A 17,211-nucleotide genomic window follows, 5' to 3' on the forward strand; every position below is an offset into this window, starting at 1 on the left:
ATAACCGTTAACTGCTATCTGCGCAGTTAATTCGGCCACCTTATTCCGAATATTCCTCGCATTGAGGCACAGAGCCTTCAGGCTTGTCTTTCTAACACACTTTTCCCCTTTAGAATTTTGCTGTAATGTGGCCCTTTTTTCTTTTTGCCTTGGGTTTCTCTGCCCTCCACTTTTACTTCTTTCTATCTTTTGCTTCTGCCCCCATTCTACATCCCTCTGTCTCCCTGCATAGGTTCCCATCCCCCTGCCATATTAGTTTAACTCCTCCCTAACAGCAATAGCAAACACTCCCCCTAGGAGATTGGTTCCGGTCCTGCCCAGGTGCAGACCGTCCGGTTTGTACTGGCCCAACCTCCCCCAGAACCGGTTCCAATGTCCCAGGAATTTGAATCCCTCCCTTCTGTACCACTCCTCAAGCCACGTATTCATCTGAGCTATCCTGCGATTCCAACTCTGACTAGCACGTGGTAGCAATCCTGAAATTACTACTTTTGAAGTCCTACTTTTTAATTTAGCTCCTAGCTCCCTAAATTCGTCTCGTAGGACCTCATCCCGTTTTTTTTACCTATATCGTTGGTACCTATATGCACCTCAACAACTGGCTGTTCACCCTCCCTTTTTAAAATGTCCTGCATCCGCTCTGAGACATCCTTGACCCTTGCACCAGAAAGACAACATACCACCTGGAGTCTTGGTTGCGGCTGCAGAAACGTCTATCTATTCCCCTTACAAATAGAATCCCCTACCACTAGAGCTCTCCCGCTCTTTTTCCTGTCCTCCTGTGCAGCAGAGCCATCAACTTGGCTGCTGCTGCTCTCCCCTGATGAGTCATTCCCCCCCAACAGTGGGAGGAAGTGGATCTGTTTTGCAGGGGGGTGACCGCAGAGGACCACTGCACTACCTTCCTTGCACTGCTCTTCCTGTTGGTCACTCATTCCCTATCTGGCTGTGTACCCTTTACCTGCGGTATGACCAACTCACTAAACGTGCTATTCACGACATTCTCAGCATCGTGAATGCTCCAGAGTAAATCCACCCGCAGCTCCAGTGCCGCAATGCGGTCTGTCAGGAGCTGCAGGCAGATGCCCTTTCCACACACATAGTCGTCAGGGACACTGGAAGCTTCCCTGACTTCCCACATATTACAGGAGGAGCATAACATGTGTCCGAGCTCTCCTGCCATGACTTAACCCTTAGATTAACTTAATTTGGCAACAACAATGCAAAAAGGTTACTTACTGATAAAGAAAAGAAAAACTACTCACCAATCACCAGCCAGTCACTTACCCCCTTGGCTGTGATGTCACCTTTCGATTTCTTTCTACTTTTTTGCCTCCCTGCTGCAGCTGCACCGGTAGGCCTTTTATAGGCCTCACCCACGCTGCTCCCCGACTGCCTCCTCGACGCTGCTGCTGCTGGGCCTTTTATAAGCCTCACCAGCGCTGCTCCTCAACGCTGCTGCTGGGCCTTTTATAGGCCTCACCAGCGCTGCTCCCTGACTGCCTCCTCGACGCTGCTGTCGCTGGGCCTTTTATAGGCCTTACCAGCACTGCTCCCCGACTGCCTCCTCGAAGCTGCTGCTGCTGGGCCTTTTATAGGCCTCAACAACGCTGCTCCCCGACTGCCTCCTCGAAGCTGCTGCTGCTGGGCCTTTTATAGGCCTCAACAACGCTGCTCCCCGACTGCCTCCTCGACGCTGCTGCTGCTGGGCCTTTTATAGGCCTCACCAACGCTGCTCCCCGACTGCCTCCTCGACGCTGCTGCTGCTGGGCCTTTTATAGGCCTCACCAACGCTGCTCCCCGACTGCCTGAACGTTAACATGCAGGTGCAGCAAGCAATTAAGAAAGCAAATGGTATTTTGGCCTTTATTACAAGAGGATTTGAGTATAAGAGTAAAGACATCTTATTGCAATTGTATAGGGCCCTGGTGAGACCACACCCTGGAGTATTGTGTACAGTTTTGGTCTCCTTACCTAAGGGAGGATGTACTTGCCATAAAGGGAGAGCAACGAAGGTTCACCAGACTGATTCCTGGGATGGGGCGATTGTCCTATGAGGAGAGATTGAGTAGACAAGGCTTACATTCTCTAGAGTTTAGAAGAATGTGAGGTGATCTCATTGAAACATACAACATTCTTACAAGCTTGACAGGGTAGAGGCAGGGAGAATGTTTCCTCTGGCTGGGGAGTCTAGAACCAAGGGTCACAGTCTCAGAATAAGGGGTCGGCCATTTAGGATGGAGATGAGGAGAAACTTCTTCACTGAGGGTGGTGAATCTTTGGAATTCTCTACCCCAGAGGGCAGTGGAAGCTTGGGCGTTGAGTATATTCAAGGCCGAGATAGATAGATTTTTGAATATTAAAGGAATCAAGGGATATGGGGATAGTGCAGGAAAGTAGAGTTGAGGTAGAAGATCAGCCGTGATCTTATTGAATGACGGAGCAGGCTTGAGGGGCCGAATGGCCTACTCCTGCTCCTAATTCTTATGTTCTATGTTCTTATTTCGGGCATGCTTCCCAGAGGCACTTTAGTCTGAGGCGCTGCAAAGTGTGCCAGCTGTTGTCTTTTGGTCACATCTTGTGTATAATTTGGCAAATCATAGGCTTACAGTGAGAACAGTAACATTGGTGTGTGCCAAGGAACCTCAGCAACCTTTCTGTTTACTATCATTGATGTGTGCGAATTGTCCATGGAGCCTTGTCTGTTAACTACTTCACCAACATTTGTGTGATTTAATTATCCTCAATGTCCTCTCTGTTCACTATTTCAGACTGTCAATGGCAACGTGGAAGCAAAGTGCGTGTGTTTCTACCGGAGACGAGACATTTCAAGCAGTCTTATTGCACTCGCCGACAAACATGCAAGTAAGTTTTTAAAAAATATATTTGTTCTCGTGATATGACGTCGCGAGCAAGGCCGGTATTTATTGTCCATTCTTTGTTGTCCTTAAATAGGTGGTGGTGAGTTACCTTCTTTAACCATTACAGTCAGTGAAGGTGCTCCCACAGTTAGGCAGAATGTTCCAGGATTTTGATCCAATGACTATGAAGGAATGGCGATATATTTCCAAGTGAGGATGGAGGGAAACTTGGAGGTGATGGTGTCCCCATGCACCTTGTCCTTCTAGATGGTAGAGCTTTCATGTTTGGAAGGTGCTGTTGAAGAAACTGTTGAGAGTTGCTGTAGTGAATCCTAGTATTAGTTGCAGCCACAATGCGCCAAAGAGAGTGGATGTTTAAGGTAGCGACTGGCCTGCTGATCAAGGGGACTGCTTTGTCCTGGATGGTGTCGAGCTTCTTGAGTGTTGGAGCTGCACTCATCCAGGCAAGTAGAGAGTATTCCATCGCACTCCTGACTAGTGCCTTTGTAGGTGATGGAGAGGCTTTTGGAGTTGGGGTGAGCCACTTGCAACAGAATACCCAGCCTTTGACCTGCTCTGGTAACCATGGCATTTATGTGGCTGACCCTGTTGAGTTTCTGGACAATGGCTACCCCTAGAATGTTGATGATGGTGAATTTGGCTGAATGTCAAGGGGAGGTGGTGATGCTCTTTCTCTCTTGTTGGAGATGGTTATTGCCTGGCACTTGTGTGGTGCGAATGTTACTTGCCACTTATCAACCCAAGGTTGTATGTTAGCCGAATTCTTGCTGCAGCAGGCATGGACTGCTTCATTATCTGAGGAGTGTGAATGGAGCTGAACAACATGCAATCATCAGCGAACATCCCCACTTCTAACCTTATGATGGAGGGAAAGTCATTGGGCTTAGGACACTACATTGAGGAACTCCTGCAGTGATGTCCCGGGGCTGAGATCATTGGCCTCCAACAACCACAACCACAACCACTTCTTTTGTGCTAGGTATAGAAACATAGAAACGTAGAAAATAGGTGCAGGAGTAGGCCATTTGGCCCTTCGAGCCTGCACCGCCATTCAGTGAGTTCATGGCTGAACATGCAACTTCAGTTCCCCATTCCTGCTTTCTCGCCATACCCCTTGATCCCCCTAGTTGTAAGGACTTCATCCATCTCCTTTTTGAATATATTTAGTGAATTGGCCTCAACAACTTTCTGTGGTAGAGAATTCCACAAGTTCACCACTCTCTGGGTGAAGAAGTTTCTCCTCATCTCGGTCCTAAATGGCTTACCCCTTATCCTTAGACTGTGACCCCTGGTTCTGGACTTCCCCAACATTGGGAACATTCTTCCTGCATCTAACCTGTCTAAACCCGTCAGAATTTTAAACTTTTCTATGAGGTCCCCTCTCATTCTTCTGAACTCCAGTGAATACAAGCCCAGTTGATCCAGTCTTTCTTGATATGTCAGTCCCGCCATCCCGGGAATCAGTCTGGTGAACCTTCGCTGCACTCCCTCAATAGCAAGAATGTCCTTCCTCAAGTTAGGAGACCAAAACTGTACACAATACTCCAGGTGTGGCCTCACCAAGGCCCTGTACAACTGTAGTAACACCTCCCTGCCCCTGTACTCAAATCCCCTCGCTATGAAGGCCAACATGCCATTTGCTTTTTTAACCGCCTGCTGTACCTGCATGCCAACCTTCAATGACTGATGTACCATGACACCCAGGTCTCATTGCACCTCCCCTTTTCCTAATCTGTCACCATTCAGATAATAGTCTGTCTCTCTGTTTTTACCACCAAAGTGGATAACCTCACATTTATCCACATTATACTTCATCTGCCATGATGCCAGCCAGTGGAGAGTTTTCCTCCTGATTCTCATTGTCTTCAATTTTACTGGTGTTCCTTGATGCCACACTCCATCAAATGCTGCCTTGATGTCAAGGACAGTCATTCTCACATCACTTATGGAATTCAGCTCTTTGATCCATATTTGGACAAAGGCTGCAATGAGTGGTCCTGGTGAACCCAAACTTAGCATGATTTTAGTGAGGATGTGCCGCTTACTAGCACTGTTGATCACTCCTTCTGTCACTTTGTTGATGATTGAGACTTGGGTGATGGGCCGGTAATTGGCCAGGTTTAATTTGTCCTGCTTTTCGCGGACAGCAAATAACTGTGCCCCCGGTCTCTCTCTCTCTCTCCACCGCCCCCCCCCATTCTCTCTCTCTTCACCCCCCCATTCTCTCTCTCTTCACCCCCCCATTCTCTCTCTCTTCACCCCCCCATTCTCTCTCTCTTCACCCCCCCATTCTCTCTCTCTTCACCCCCCCATTCTCTCTCTCTTCACCCCCCCATTCTCTCTCTCTTCACCCCCCCATTCTCTCTCTCTTCACCCCCCATTCTCTCTCTCTTCACCCCCCCATTCTCTCTCTCTTCACCCCTCCATTCTCTCTCTCTTCACCCCCCCATTCTCTCTCTCTTCACCCCCCCATTCTCTCTCTCTTCACCCCCCCATTCTCTCTCTCTTCACCCCCCCATTCTCTCTCTCTTCACCCCCCTATTCTCTCTCTCTTCACCCCCCCATTCTCTCTCTCTTTACCCCCCATTCCCTCTCTCTTCAGCCCCCCATTCTCTCTCTCTTCACCCCCCCATTCCATCTCTCGATTCACCCCCCCCCATTCTCTCTCGATTCACCGCCCCCCCATTCTCTCAATTCATCCCCCCATTCTCTCTCTCGATTCACCCCCCCATTCTCTCTCTCGATTCATCCCCCCCATTCTCTCTCTCGATTCATCCCCGCCTTCTCTCTCGATTCACCCCCCCCATTCTCTCTCTCGATTCACCCCCCCCCATTTTCTCTCTCGATTCACCCCCCCCCATTCTTGCTCTCGATTCACCCCCCCCCATTCTCGCTCTCGATTCACCCCCCCCCATTCTCGCTCTCGATTCACCCCCCCATTCTCTCTCTCGATTCACCCCCCCATTCTCTCACTTCAACCCCCCTATTCCCTCGCTCTTTACCCCCGTCCCCATTCCCTCTCTCTTTACCCCCGCCCCATTCCCTCTCTCTTTACCCCCCGCCCCCATTCCCTCTCTCTTTACCCCCGTCCCCATTCCCTCTCTCTTCACCGCCCCTCCCCCCATTCCCTCTCTCTTTACCCCCGCCCCCATTCCCTCTCTCTTTACCCCCGCCCCATTCTCTCTCTCTTTACCCCCGCCCCATTCCCTCTCTCTTTACCCCCGCCCCCATTCCCTCTCTCTTTACCCCCGCCCCATTCCCTCTCTCTTTACCCCCCCGCCCCCATTCCCTCTCTCTTTACCCCCCGCCCCCATTCCCTCTCTCTTTACCCCCGCCCCCATTCCCTCTTTCTTCACCGCCCCTCCCCCCATTCCCTCTCTCTTTACCCCCCGCCCCCATTCCCTCTCTCTTTACCCCCGCCCCCATTCCCTCTCTCTTCACCGCCCCTCCCCCCATTCCCCCTCTCTTCACCGCCCCCCTTCCCCCATTCCCTCTCTTCACTCCAATTCTACATTATACATCCCTGTCTGGCGTAAAAATAAAAAAGGGAAGGTGGCTCAACCGTGGCTTTCAAGGGAAATCAGGGATAGTATTAAAGCCAAGGAAGTGGCATACAAATTGGCCAGAAATAGCAGCGAACCTGGGGACTGGGAGAAATTTAGAACTCAGCAGAGGAGGACAAAGGGTTTGATTAGGGCAGGGAAAATAGAGTACGAGAGGAAGCTTTGCAGGGAACATTAAAACGGACTGCAAAAGCTTCTATAGATATGTAAAGAGAAAAAGGTTAGTAAAGACAAACGTAGGTCCCCTGCAGTCAGAATCAGGGGAAGTCATAACGGGGAACAAAGAAATGGCAGACCAATTGAACAAGTACTTTGGTTCGGTATTCACTAAGGAGGACACAAACAACCTTCCGGATATAAAAGGGGTCAGAGGGTCTAGTAAGAAGGAGGAACTGAGGGAAATCCTTATTAGTCGGGAAATTGTGTTGGGGAAATTGATGGGATTGAAGGCCGATAAATCCCCAGGGCCTGATGGTCTGCATCCCAGAGTAGTTAAGGAGGTGGCCTTGGAAATAGCGGATGCATTGACAGTCATTTTCCAACATTCCATAGACTCTGGATCAGTTCCTATGGAGTGGAGGGTAGCCAATGTAACCCCACTTTTTGAAAAAGGAGGGAGAGAGAAAACACGGAATTATAGACCGGTCAGCCTGACCTCAGTAGTGGGTAAAATGATGGAATCAATTATTAAGGATGTCATAGCAGCGCATTTGGAAAGAGGTGACATGATAGATCCAAGTCAGCATGGATTTGTGAAAGGGGAATCATGCTTGACAAATCTTCTGGAATTTTTTGAGGATGTTTCCAGTTGAGCGGACGAGGGAGAACCAGTTGATGTGGTGTATTTGGACTTTCAGAAGGCTTTCGACAAGGTCCCACACAAGAGATGAATGTGCAAAGTTAAAGCACATGGGATTGGGGATAGTGTGCTGACGTGGATTGAGAACTGGTTGACAGACAAGAAGCAAAGAGTAGGAGTAAATGGGTAATTTTCAGAATGGCAGGCAGTGACTAGAGGGGTACCGCAAGGTTCTATGCTGGGGCCCCAGCTGTTTACATTGTACATTAATGATTTAGACGAGGGGATTAAATGTAGTATCTCCAAATTTGCGGATGACACTAAGTTAGGTGGCAGTGTGAGCTGCGAGGAGGATGCGATGAGGCTGCAGAGTGACTTGGATAGGTTTGGTGAGTGGGCAAATGCATTGCAGATGAAGTATAATCTGGATAAATGTGAGGCTATCCACTTTGGTGGTAAAAACAGAGAGACAGACTATTATCTGAATGGTGACAGATTAGGAAAAGGGGAGGTGCAACGAGACCTGGGTGTCACAGTACATTAGTCATTGAAGGTTGGCATGCAGGTACAGCAGGCGGTTAAGAAAGCAAATGGCACGTTGACCTTCATAGAGAGGGGATTTGAGTGCAGGGGCAGGAAGGTGTTACTACAGTTGTACAGGGCCTTGGTGAGGCCACACCTGGAGTATTGTGTACAGTTTTGGTCTCCTAACTTGAGGAAGGACATTCTTGCTATTGAGGGAGTGCAGCGAAGGTTCACCAGACTGATTCTCGGGATGGCGGGACTGACATATCAAGAAAGACTGGATCAACTGGGCTTGTATTCACGAGTTCAGAAGAATGAGAGGGGATCTCATAGAAACGTTTAAAATTCTGACGGGTTCAGACAGGTTAGATGCAGGAAGAATATTCCCAATGTTGCGGATGTCCAGAACCAGGGGTCACAGTCTAAGGATAAAGGGTAAGCCATTTAGGACCGAGATGAGGAGAAACTTCTTCACCCAGAGAGTGGTGAACCTGTGGAATTCTCTACCACAGAAAGTTGTTGAGGCCAATTGACGAAATATATTCAAAAAGGAGTTAGATGTAGTCCTTACTACTCGGGGGATCAAGGGGTATGGCGAGAAAGCAGGAAAGTTGTACTGAAGTTGCATGTTCAACCATGAACTCATTGAATGGCGGTACAGGCTCAAAGGGCCGAATGGCCTACTCCTGCACCTATTTTCTATGTTTCTCTGTTTCGATGTTTCTCTCTCTGTTTTCCCCCCCCGTTCTCTCTCTGTTCTCCCCGTTCTCTCTCTGTTCCCCCCGTTCTCTCTCTGTTCCCCCCCCATTCTCTCTCTGTTCCCCCCCGTTCTCTCTGTTCCCCCCCGTTCTCTCTCTCTTCTCCCCCGTTCTCTCTCTCTTCCCCCCCGTTCTCTCTCTCTTCCCCCCCGCTCTCTCTCTCTTCCCCCCGTTCTCTCTCTCTTCCCCCCCGTTCTCTCTCTCTTCCCCCCGTTCTCTCTCTCTCCCCCCGTTCTCTCTCTCTCCCCCCGTTCTCTCTCTCTCTCCCCCCCGTTCTCTCTCTCTCCCCCCCGTTCTCTCTCTCTCCCCCCCGTTCTCTCTCTCTCCCCCCCGTTCTCTCTCTCTCCCCCCCCCGTTCTCTCTCTCTCCCCCCCCCGTTCTCTCTCTCTTCCCCCCGTTCTCTCTCTCTTCCCCCCGTTTTGTCTCTCTTCCCCCCGTTCTCTCTCTCTTCCCCCCGTTCTCTCTCTCTTCCCCCCGTTCTCTCTCTCTTCCCCCCGTTCTCTCTCTCTTCCCCACGTTCTCTCTCTCTTCCCCCCGTTCTCTCTCTCTTCCCCCCCGTTCTCTCTCTCTTCCCCGACCGTTCTCGCTCTCTTCCCCCCCCCGTTCTCGCTCTCTTCCCCCCCCCGTTCTCGCTCTCTTCCCCTCCCGTTCTCGCTCTCTTCCCCCCCCCCCCGTTCTCGCTCTCTTTCCCCCCCCCGTTCTCGCTCTCTTCCCCCCCCCCGTTCTCGCTCTCTTCCCCCCCCCGTTCTCGCTCTCTTCCCCCCCGTTCTCGCTCTCTTCCCCCCCCCCCCGTTCTCACTCTCTTCCCCCCCCCCCCCGTTCTCGCTCTCTTCCCCCCCCGTTCTCGCTCTCTTCCCCCCCCCCGTTCTCGCTCTCTTCCCCCCCCCGTTCTCGCTCTCTTCCCCCCCCCGTTCTCGCTCTCTTTCCCCCCCCCCCGTTCTCACTCTCTTCCCCCCCCCCCCCCCCGTTCTCGCTCTCTTCCCCTCCGCCTCGCTCTCTTCCCCCCCACCTCGCTCTCTTCCCCCCCGCCTCGCTCGCCCCCCCCCCCGCCTCGCTCTCGCCCCTCCCGCCTCGCTGGCCCCTCCCGCCTCCCTCGCCCCTCCCGCCTCCCTCTCCCCTCCCGCCTCGCTCTCCCCTCCCGCCTCGCTCTCCCCTCCCGCCTCGCTCTCCCCTCCCGCCTCGCTCTCCCCTCCCGCCTCGCTCTCCCCTCCCGCCTCGCTCTCCCCTCCCGCCTCGCTCTCCCCTCCCGCCTCGCTCTCCCCTCCCGCCTCCCTCTCACCCTCACCCCTCCTCTCTCTTCCCGCCTTGCTCTCCCTCCTTCTCACTCTCCCTCCTTCTCACTCTTTCTCCCTCCTTCTCACTCTTTCTCCCTCCTTCTCACTTTTTCTCCCTCCTTCTCACTCTTTCTCACTCCTTCTCTCTCTTTCTCACTCCTTCTCTCTCTTTCTCCCTCCTTCTCACTCTTTCTCCCTCCTTCTCACTCTTTCTCCCTCCTTCTCACTCTTTCTCCCTCCTTCTCACTCTTTCTCCCTCCTTCTCACTCTTTCTCCCTCCTTCTCACTCTTTCTCCCTCCTTCTCACTCTTTCTCCCTCCTTCTCACTCTTTCTCCCTCCTTCTCACTCTTTCTCCCTCCTTCTCACTCTTTCTCCCTCCTTCTCACTCTTTCTCCCTCACTCTATCGTCCCCCCACACGCTCTCTCTCTTGTCCCCCACTCTCTCTCGTCCCTCACTCTCGTGTCCAGGGTCCAGTTCCAGGTTACTCTCCTGCATCTGGCCCCCGTGACTCTGTGTGTTTGTCTTGGCGATGAGTGTAGGCAGGCTGTCAAGACTCCTGGCCCAGCTTGATCCTGTCCTTAACTGTGTATTTCCAGGAGGGACCACTGAATAGTGACCAGGAGTGGGAAGCATGGCCAAAGTTTTCCTCCCTAATAACACGGGGCTACTGGGGACAATAGCAGGACCCCAAATGCTGCCCTGGCTGAGGTGGCTTAACTCCATACAGCCCAGGGTTTGAACATGGGACCTTCGCGTTGACATAGCTCAGCGCTACACTGGGCAGTGCAGTTACCCCACTGTACTGTTGGGAGAGCTTTTTTAAAACAAGTTATTTTCTCCCTTTGCCCTTGTTTGCATCCTTTGCATGATAACTTAGGGTTGATTTTTCTCTTGGAGTCCCTTGCTGAGGACCTGGCGGATGCAATGTATAGGAGGTGCATTGCGTCGTCGAGGGGAGGAATCTGCCAGAATTTCCTGACCGGGCCTCCTGCCATCTGACTGGGATTGGGGAGGGGGCCTTGCCACATTGTTCTGTTTCTGAACGATTGACCAATCAATGCTTAATCTGCGGCGTGCTCTCTGCAGAGAGACATTGTCACCTATTTATAACAACAACAACTTGCATTTATAAAGCGCCTTTAACTTAGTGAAACGTCCCAAGGCGCTTCACAGGAGTATTATAAGATTTAAAAATTGACATCAAGCCGCATGAGTAGAATTTAACGCAGGGAACCAAAAGCTGTTTTCCTCCCTAACACCACGGGGACACTGGGGACAATAGTAGAGACTCAAATGCTGCCCTGGCTGAGGTGGCTTCATTCTGTACAGCCCATGGTTTGGGAGCGTCTTTAAGGAGGAAAGAGAGGTACGAGACGGAGACATTTAGGCAGGGTGTTCCAGAGCTTGGGGCCTAGCCAACAGAAAGCACAGCCGCCAGTGGTTGAGCGATTAAAATCAGGGATGCTCAAGAGAGCACAATTAGAGGAGCGCAGATATCTCGGGCGGGGGAGCTGGAGGAGATTACAGACATAGGAAGAGGCGAGGCCATGGAGCGAAATGAAAATAAGGATGAAAATTTTGAAATTGAGGCATTGCTTAACCGGGTGTCAATGTCGGTCAGTGAGCACAGGGGTGATGGCTGAGCGGGACTTGGTGCGAGTTAGGACACAGGCTGCCGTGTTTTAGTCCTTAATTGCTCTTGTGCACTGATCCGCCACCATACGACACCAGTCCCAGAGGCACTGGTACATGCTGGCGGAAGGGTCTGCGAATCGCTCTGCCGAAGCGCGCCAGCTTCAATCTGTCTCTCTCGCTTACAGCTGCACCATTTTGCATCTCCAGTCAGGGCCTGTCTACAGTCAATCAGTACTGGAGGGGGAGAGGATTGCTGTGTCTGTCCATCAGTCACTTGCTCCCAGTAGGAGTTGTTTTGTTCCCCTCCCATAGGTGGGGAACACCTGTTCACCTGTGGCTCTGTATCCAGATCAGGAGACATCCGAGCGCGGGTGTCCCTAAAGATGGAGCACGCGGTGTCCATCAGTACGCTTGCGGCCTTCCACGAGAGGTGGGCGCCAGAGGGACTAGAGTGCGTCATCACCCCCGGCAACCATATTCTAATTTGATTAAAGGTTTATCATGACGGTCTTAAATTGTTAATTTGTGGGTTCTACTGCCCTTGTCAAAGTGAGCATTTGATTTAAGTATCAACAAAATAGTTGTAGAGCTGTTGAGTGGGAGAGGCTTAGCCACTTGGGAGTTGAGCCTGTGGAGGAAGGAGCTGCAACTGCCGTCTGCCTGCCTGCCTGTAACCAGGGAGATAGTGAGTCTCCAGGAGGCTTCCGGTCAGATGAATGGGGACCTGCTTGATGGCGGTCCTAGGTTTGTTTTGCAGGCCCTGGGTTGGACACTGCAGGATGGAGCAGAAGCTGAGCTAAGGTGGCACAACAATCAAGTTAAGATACAACATTTATGAGTTGCTTCAAGCAAGTGTATCCTTAATTCACCATAGTGGTGAGCTTCAACTTAACTTCTGCTTTGGAAGTACTGTGGTTTGCTTCCAGAGTTTTAGGACTAACTCAGAAATTGGTTTTTACTTGTTTATATTGACAGCTGTGCTTTCAGCTGCCTGGGCCCCATGCTTTGGAATCCTGTCCTTAAACCCCTCTCTTCTGTAAGAACCTCCTTAAAACTTACCTTTTTACCCTGCCAAATATCTCATTTAAAAATACTTATGCTTCTGTGAAGCATTTTGTGATGTTTTTCTACATTAAAGGCACTATATAAATGCAAATTCTTGTTTCTAATCTGCTTATCTTCGATACAGCAGAAAAAACAGTTAAAGCGTCAAACTTTTTTGATTGGCTTATAATGAAGAGTGCCTGCCAGTTCAAGGTCTAAATCACTGGAGCCTCAGTGATGCCAGGAACCTTGCTAGAGCAGTGCTGCATCAGTGGCAACAAGCCCTCTGTCAGTGAATAGCTATCCTATGCCCCGTCAGCCATGGCTCAGTGGGTAGCACGCTCGCCTCTGAGTCAGAAGGTTGTGGGTTCAAGTTCCATTCCAGAGACTTGAGAACAAAATCCAGGGTGACACTCCAGTGCAGTACTGAGGGAGTGCTGCACTGCTGGAGGTGGTGTCTTTCAGCTGAGACGTTATGCCCTCTCCGGTGACATAAAAGATAAAGTATGGTACTACTTTGAAGAAGAGCAAGGGAGCTCCCCCTAGTATCCAGGCCAACGTTTATGGACATGTTTATACGCAACACCAAAAGCTCTGATTGGTCCCCTTGGATGACCAGTTCTGATTGCTGATTGGTCCCCTTGGAGACAAGACACCCAGCAGTTTCTCTGGAATGCATAATTAGATCCTCCCTGCTTACGTAATCAGTTAATTTGCAAAGTGTAAAGCGAGCCATTCTGACTGCCGACTCCAGACAGAACAGAGATCATTTGGAACAGACAGGGCTCATCCTCGTGGATTAAGACCTTCTTCCACCTCATAAAATAAGTTCCTTCCCCCACCTCCAAAGTTCCTGACCACCTTCACTCCCCCCCAGGGTTCCTGACCTCCTCCCTCTGCCCAAATTCCTCTCTCTCTTCCCTGCATCTCCCCCCCCCCCACCCCGTTTCATGACCACCTTCTCCTCACCCCCCGCCAAACAAGTTCCTGAACTTCCCTGCCCTCTCCGCCCCTATCGATTGGGCATTGTGTGTGGGTTATGGATTGTTAACAGGTTTATTTGATATGAAGTGAGTTGTGACAGTGTCATAACTTCGGATTTTGTCCAGTCCAATGATGCCACTTGCCACACATGCATCGTGTTTTCCGATAAATCAACCAGGTGTAGGGCGAGGAGGGTGTGGCTGTAAAGGGGGTGGGGTTGGAAGAACGTGATCCGTCTTACCACCTGGACCACATTCTTGCTCACACTTCCCACCCCATTTAGACCTGGATCACGTTCTTACCATATCCCCCACTGTGCTCTCCGCACCCTTTACTCACCCCCCAGAAATTCCTAACCCTGTCTCTCTCTCTCTCTCTCTCTTCTACCCCCCCACCCCACCCGATTCTCTCCATCCAATTCCCTTTCTCTCTCTCTCCCTCCGATTCCCATTCCCCTCCCCCCTCCCTCCCATTTCCCCTCCCCCTCCTTCTGATTTCCCCCTCCCATTTTCCCTCTCCCTCCCTCCGATTCCCCCCCCCCCGCGCCTCCCTCCGATTCCCGCCCCGCGCCTCCCTCCGATTCCCGCCCCGCGCCTCCCTCCGATTCCCCCCCCCCGCCTCCCTCCGATTTCCCCCCCCCGCGCCTCCCTCCGATTCCCCCCCCTGCCTCCCTCCGATTCCCCCGCCCCCCCTGCGCCTCCCTCCGATTCCCCCCCCCCGCGCCTCCCTCCGATTCCCCCGCCCCCCCCCGGGCCTCCCTCCGATTCCCGCCCCCCGCCTCCCTCCGATTCCTGCCCCCGCCTCCCTCCGATTCCCGCCCCGCGCCTCCCTCCGATTCCCCCCCCCCGCCTCCCTCCGATTTCCCCCCCCCGCGCCTCCCTCCGATTCCCCCCCCTGCCTCCCTCCGATTCCCCCGCCCCCCCCGCGCCTCCCTCCGATTTCCCCCACCGCCAGCACGGATCCAGTGACCTGTCTTGTCCCACAGAGTTGAACAAAGCATGGACCACGCTGCACTGCAGCCACAACTGTGGGGTGCTGCGCTTGCGCAGAAGAGAATCGGGTGCGCAAGCGCAAAAAGGAGCGGGGTGAGGGGCGACCACACGCATGCGCAGAAGGACACAAAAATGTTCGTGCAGATAATCACTTTGAACATTTGTCCCTAAACCAACATCACGAAAACAGATTACCTGGTCATAATCATATTGTTGGTTGCGGAAGGTTGCTGTGCGCAAATTGGCTGCTGGACTTCCGACATTACAACAGTGACTGCACTCCAAAAATACTGAGGTTGTGAAAGGCGCAAGTCTTTCCGTGGAAAGTAAGGGAGAGAAAGGATAATGTTAAGTAAACAAAAGTATTTGCGTGGTAAGAAAATACTATTCCACCTGTGTTAAATAGGGCAACAAAAAGTGTAAGGTGAGCACATGAATTTTCCGACCAGTGAAATCGAACCTGGATGATTTGTAAATTGGGCAGGATTTATTTTGCCAGATCTCTGTGCTAGTTTCCAGAGGCCTAAAGTACTCTTGCATTGAAGTACTAACCACACTCGTTCAGGCCACATTGTTGGCATGCCAGACACGAGACTCCCAAAGCAAGCGCTCTGCTCGGAACTCCTTCACGGCAAGCGAGCCAAAGGTGGGCAGAGGAAACAAGGACACCCTCATAGCCTCCCTGATAAAGTGCGACATCTCCACCAACACTTGGGAGTCCCTGGCCAAAGATCACCCGAAGTGGAGGAAGTGCATCCGGGAGGGCGCTGAACACCTCGAGCCTCATCGCCGAGAACGTGCAGAAATCAAGCTCGGGCAGCGGAAAGAGCGTGCGGCAAACCAGTTCCATCCTCCCTTACCCTCAACGACTATCTGTACCACCTGTGATTCTCGTATTGGACTGTTCAGCCACCTAAGGACTCATTTTTCGAATGGAAGCAAGTCTTCCTCGATTGCGAGGAACTGCCTATGATGATGAAAGTACTCTTGCACCAGAGCTTCATTAGATGCTGAATTTAATGGTAATGAGATGCAAATTATTCCTTGTGGAATTCTCCTCAAAAGAATACCATGCACTCTGCTCACCTTTTTAAAATGGGCGATAATGGCCAATTACATTGTGGCCTTTCAGGAAATGAATACTTAAAGTTATATTGTTGGAATTTTGATTGCTACAATCTAAATTATGAATAGAGGAGTTTCTATGAGTGTGAGGAGGAAGAAGAGGATGAAAGATGGGATGCAAGACAGGATTGCTTGCACCAGAGGCACACTGCCTCGACACCACCCCCCCGCACCCCCCCCACTCACACGCGCGCGCACGCACGCACGCGCACACACACACACCTGGGAATGTCTGAGGCAACTGTCTTGGCAAGCTGTGCTTCACCAGAGAGGCAGGAGTTTCATTTAGTACAAGACAATGCACAGTTAACAAGTTAGGTTGCTAACAGTCTTGCCATCGACAGCAATAGCTACAATAATTACGAGATTACGTGCTACTCTGGTGAGAGAGTAACCCATGCCTCTTCCTAGTGTTCCTTCTTCAATCTCAGCAATGACTTATATCTTTCTCCCAGGACTTGTCTCCCTTCCTTCTATGTGGCTTGATCACCCTGTTGCCTTGGCAACCTTCTGTTGCCTGGGCCCCAAGCTCTGGAACTCCCTGCCTTAAACCTCTGCCTCTCTACCTCTCTTTCCTCCCTCAAGACGCTCCTTAAAACCTACCTCTTTGACCAAGCTTTTGGCCGAATTTCTCCTTATGCTGCTCGGTGCCAAATTTTTCATTATAATTCTGTGAGGGCCTCGGCAGCCACCAATGGTTGAACGATTATAATCAGGGATGCTCAAGAGGCCAGAATTAGAGGAGCGCACACATAGAAACATTGGGCCCAAGTTTCCACATGATTCGCGCCTGATTTTTAGGAGCAACTGGTGGAGAATGGACTATTTTAGAAATCGCAATTCTCCACATTTTTTTTTCTGCAGTTCTAGTCAGGTAGAATAGTTCTAGTTTAGAACAGAATTTTTTCTTCAAAAGGGGGCGTGTCCGGCCACTGACGCCTGATTTGAAAGTTTCCACAGTGAAAATGTACTCCAAACTAAAGTAGAATGGAGCCAGTGAAGATTTTTGTCGAACTGAAAAAACCTGTTCTACACATTAAAAAATCAGGCGCAGGTTACAAATTAGGCGTCCAGAACTGGGGGGGAAGGGAACTCATTAAATTCGACAATAAATCCTTATTTATACTTCTACAAATATTATACAAATAAATCCAACCTGAATAAACATTTATAAGCCAAGAAAAGATTAAATAAACCATCTTCCTACCTGTGTGAAAGTGCTTCAGCCAGGGAGAATTCTGCAGCTGTTCGTGCCGCTGAGCGGGAGGGGGAGCGAGAGAGAGAGGGAGAGGGAGGGAGGGAGGGAGAGAGAGGGGAGGGAGGGAGGGAGGGAGGGAGAGAGAGGGGAGGGAGGGAGGGAGAGGGGAGGGAGAGAGAGAGAGAGAGGGAGAGAGAGAGGGAGGGAGAGAGAGAGAGGGAGGGAGGGAGAGAGTGGGAGGGAGAGAGAGAGAGGGAGGGTGGGAGGGAGAGAGAGAGAGGGACGGAGGGAGGGAGAGAGAGAGAGAGGGGAGGGAGAGAGGGGAGGGAGGGAGGGAGAGAGAGGAGAGAGAGAGAGGGAGGGAGGAGAGAGAGAGGGGAGGGAGGGAGAGAGAGGGGAGGGAGGGAGAGAGAGAGAGAGGGGAGGGAAG

General features: G+C 51.4%; 1 protein-coding gene across 7 annotated transcripts in view; it reads left to right on the top strand.

Annotated features, from left to right (window-relative positions):
- mta1 (metastasis associated 1) overlaps window positions 1–17,211 on the top strand; it is a 161,601-nt gene that overhangs the window by 21,896 nt on the left and 122,494 nt on the right. For all 7 annotated transcript variants that reach the window (XM_070878807.1, XM_070878805.1, XM_070878806.1 and 4 more), the window contains exon 3: window positions 2,772–2,865. In XM_070878807.1, the coding sequence (XP_070734908.1) occupies window positions 2,772–2,865 (94 nt within the window). The remainder of the gene's footprint in view (window positions 1–2,771; window positions 2,866–17,211) is intronic.

This window comes from Pristiophorus japonicus, chromosome 4 (assembly GCF_044704955.1).
Source record: "Pristiophorus japonicus isolate sPriJap1 chromosome 4, sPriJap1.hap1, whole genome shotgun sequence".
Lineage (NCBI taxonomy): Eukaryota > Metazoa > Chordata > Chondrichthyes > Pristiophoridae > Pristiophorus > Pristiophorus japonicus.